The sequence below is a fragment of the Bidens hawaiensis genome, unplaced genomic scaffold, assembly GCF_021521415.1.
Source record: "Bidens hawaiensis isolate Kalapana, Puna unplaced genomic scaffold, B.hawaiensis_p1.1 tig00024845_1, whole genome shotgun sequence".
Lineage (NCBI taxonomy): Eukaryota > Viridiplantae > Streptophyta > Magnoliopsida > Asterales > Asteraceae > Bidens > Bidens hawaiensis.
In genome coordinates this window covers 49,948-54,078 of record NW_027493942.1, presented here as the reverse complement: position 1 = coordinate 54,078, position 4,131 = coordinate 49,948, and the positions used below count along the sequence as shown (strand labels likewise).

Below are 4,131 nucleotides of genomic sequence, written 5' to 3'. Positions count from 1 at the left end.
GGGCATTTGAAAAACCCGGTTCCGGGTTTGGGTATTGGAAAAACCTGGTTCCGGGTCCGGTTCCGGATACGGGTTTTGGTAGAGGTGCACAAATCGAGTTTTTCAAATACTCGGGTTCGGGTATGGAACCGGGTTCAGGTATGACCGGGTATTGGAAAATAGGGTATTGGTAATTCCCGGATAAGGTTCGGGTCCGGGTATTGTCTCTAAAAACCATACCCTATGCATCGGGTTTGGGTCGGGTATAAAACCGGGTATTTGAATACCCTATTTTCGGGTATTGAAAAAAACCATATTTTCGGGTTTTTTTGGTCTTTTTTCCGGATATTTTTCGGTATAGATTGGATTTTTTTAAAAATTGCACTTTTTAGGAGTATTTTTCGGGTATTTTTAAGGTATTTTTTGATATACATCTGGTATTTGAAATACCCGGTTTCGGGTATTGGAAAAACTCGGTTCCTGGTATGGAGCCGGTTCGGGTTTTCGGGTATAACCGGGTATAAAATAGGGTCCGGTTCGGGTTCAGGTTTTACTACCGAAATTCATACCCTATCCATACCATACGGGTAGTGTCGGGTACGGGTTCGGGTATTAAAAACCCGGGTATTAAAAAACCGGTTCCGGGTTTTTTTTTCGGGTCAAATTCCGAGTTCGGGTTTTTTTGCACCTCGAGCTTTTAATACTGAAATACATACCTTATATTTACCCTACGGGTAGGGTCGGCATTAAAAACCCGATTCCTTTTCTTTTTTCCCCACCTCTAGGCTCTCGTCTCCTGTATGAAAAGGTTGGGCCGAATAGCAAAGAAGTAGTCCAGTAAGGCCCATCTATGGACCTTATCCTCCATTAGCTTTATAATAATGCCCTTCTCGTGTACTTCTTTCAGCATTTTTAGGGTTTCCAGTTCATCCTTCCTCAGCCGTCGTCCCAAAATGGTAAGCTCTCGTGCTCTTGTTGTTGCTTTTGATGAATCGATTTCGTCTGCTTTATTTGTTGTTGCATCTTTAACTGCTGATTTATGTGTAGATAGATATTTTTGTTAGTTTTAACGATTTTTCTAAACGTGTATGTATATCAATTAATTGGTTCTGCATTAGGTTATTGTCAACGTCTTGTTAGTTTGTTACTGTTTTGCGTTGGTTCGTATTGTTTGTTAGGTTATATTTGATGTTAATTGAACATTTCATTTGCAAATTAAACCTAATTTCTAACTGACTTGATTTTATTAGCTGCTGATTACTTATTCCATTAAGATTTCTGATAGTTTTTATGATTTGTCGAATTCATTTCTCGTTAGGTTATAGTCAACGAATTGTTCTAGAATTTGAACATGTTAACTGCAATTTAAACCTAATTTCTGATAGTTTTTTTATGATTTTTTTAATCACATTTTTATTTTTATTAGTTTCTTTCTTATGAAGTTATTGTCAACGATTTGTTGTTTTTGACTGTTTTATCTGAAAATTAAACCTGATATTGATCTAAATTCGATCAGCCGAAGCAAATTCACGAGATTAAGGATTTCCTTCTGACCGCACGAAGGAAGGATGCTCGATCGGTGAAGATCAAGAGGAGCAAGGACGTTGTCAAGTTCAAGGTTCGGTGCTCCAAGTACCTCTACACTTTGTGTGTGTTTGATGCTGAGAAGGCCAACAAGTTGAAGCAATCTCTTCCACCAGGTTTGTTTGTGTTGGTTTAATTGTGTTTTGATTACACAATTGTATGTTGAGTGAGTTCTTATTGGCTGCTGATTGTTTACGATGCAGGTTTGAGCGTACAAGACCTTTGAATGTGAGCTGTTTCTTGAGTTTTGTTTGGATATTTGGTTGAAATTTTCATTTCTGGATTCTATTGTTATTTAATATTTCTCTTTTAGTTGAGAATTTGTATGAACTGGTTTAAGTTTTGGTCATGTGTCCTTTTTAAATTAGTTTGTTTGAAAATTAACCTATTAAACTTAACTATAACAGGTAATAGAGATAGTTACATATAACTATCTTTGGGATGTAAATTTAAAACCCTTGATCAGCATAGATTTTTCTCCGATTTCTTCATTCTAGGATAGCCTCACCACTGTAAAACAAGTAATTTTTAACCAACGTCGAGCTAGATCTTTTGCAGAAACCATCATTGAACATTGATTAGTATTCTCTTTTTATGTGTTTATATTGTTTGTTACAACGTTGGTAAAATCTCTCTGATGTCTGGTGGTTTTGATTATGCAGTCATTGATGCATTAAAATCTAGTTTTGAGTAATCTTTGTCATTGACACTGATAATTTTTTTTATTTTAAACGTGATATGGCAAACCAACTCGAAGTCAATACCGTTTCGTAGAGGATAACAAAGTTATTACTTGAGATCTTTACTGTGCAATGGTTTCTTTACTTGATCTTCTGCAACAAAATAAGACACGTAATTCAGTAAATAAACATCAAATACACACACGACTTTGGTCATTTCATCTATTAATTTCAATATTGTAAATTTGTTGCACACAAACAACTGATTTATGTTATTACAACATGTTTTCAAAAACCTCAATTACTAATTATCATATACCCTAGCAACCAAATCGAATAATGCTTGGTGGTGTAATTTAATTGATGCCAAAAAAACAGAGGCCTAATGCTCAAAGGAGCCAGCGAGAGTGATAAAACGCAATCACCATTGAGGTTCAAATTTAAACCCAGCGACGACACAGCCGATTTAGAATGAAGTATACACCATCGTCGTTTGGTGTCACCAAGGGTTCCGAATCGAAACTCGATAACGCGATAGCAGACGATAATTGGAACCCGGCGCCACCAACGATGAAGTAGAGAGACATAGTGTTCGCTTGACTGTTACCAAAGAAACAAAACAAATTAAGCGGCGAGGAGAGAGAGCAAGGGAACAATATATTGGAATAACATGGTGCATGCTCTTTGCGGATGATATTGTGTTAGTGGCTGAGACTAAACAAAGCTTGAACGAAAGGCTAGAGGAGTGGCGTGTAGCTTTAGAGGATAAAGGTTTAAGAATTAGTCACTCTAAGACAGAGTACCTTTGTTGTGACTTCAGTGGTGTTGGTAATAGCGAGGACACCCAGATCACCATCGAAAACCAGGTGGTTCCGCAGATAACGAAGTTTAAATATCTAGGATCGTTTGTCCAAAGCAATGGAGAGATAGACAGTAACATAACCCACCGCATACAAGCTGGATGGTGTAGGTGGAAAGCAGCCACTGGGGTTTTGTGCGACAAGCGGTTCCCATCTAAATTAAAGGGGAAATTCTATAAACTCGCAGTTAGACCTGCAATGTTGTATGGAACAGACTGTTGGGCCATCAAGAAGACACAGGAGCGCAGGATGGAGGTAGCAGAGATGAGGATGCTGAGGTGGATGTGCGGACACACTAGATTAGATACGATTAGAAATGAGGTCTTTAGGGAAAGATTAGGAATAATTAGCATATCAGAGAAAATAAAGGAAGGGAGATTGAGATGGTTTGGGCATGTGAAGAGGAGACCGACAACAGCGCCAGTTAGAGTAGTGGAAGCCTTCATTGTGGAAGGAAAGAGGAGTAGAGGCAAACCTAAATTGACTTGGGATGAGAGAATTAGACATGACTTGACATAATTGCACCTCTCTGAGGACATGGTCCAGGATAGAGATTCGTGGAGACGTAGGATTAAGGTTAGCGACTTCTAGGGGAAGGCACCTAGTTAGCTTAGCTTTCTATTTAGGGTCTAGTTGGCTAGTCTTGATCCTTGTTGTTTATGAATATTTTTTGTTTTGATGCTGTCTTTTGTTTCTTATGTCCTTTTCTTAGTAGGTTACAGATTCCTTGCTTTTTTGGTAGTTTGTTATCTATGTATTGCTAAGTGTCTTTTGCTTGTAGGATGTATGTTTACTATGATTACCTGTATGTAGCTTTATGAGCCGGGGGGTCTCTCTGGAAGCAGCCTCTCTATTCTCTCGGATAGAGGAAAGACTTGCCTACATCCCACCCTCCCCTGACCCTACCGATAGCGTGCTATGCGGTGGGATATACAGGGCTTGATTGATTGATGAGTAGTAAAATAACACGTGTATAGTGGAGAACTAACATTTTCATGAATAGTGCAAAATGTGAAAGAAGCAAATGT

The 4,131-nt window shown here is 38.4% G+C and overlaps 1 protein-coding gene across 1 annotated transcript; it reads left to right on the top strand.

The window, feature by feature from the left end:
* Positions 1-899: 899 nt before the first annotated feature.
* Positions 900-1,807, top strand: LOC143570191 (large ribosomal subunit protein eL38z/eL38y-like). The gene is made up of 3 exons (XM_077055909.1): positions 900-935; positions 1,496-1,679; positions 1,767-1,807. Exons 1-3 carry the CDS (start codon positions 933-935, stop codon positions 1,787-1,789), a joined length of 210 nt encoding a protein of 69 aa, XP_076912024.1. The 5' UTR covers positions 900-932; the 3' UTR covers positions 1,790-1,807.
* Positions 1,808-4,131: the final 2,324 nt, after the last annotated feature.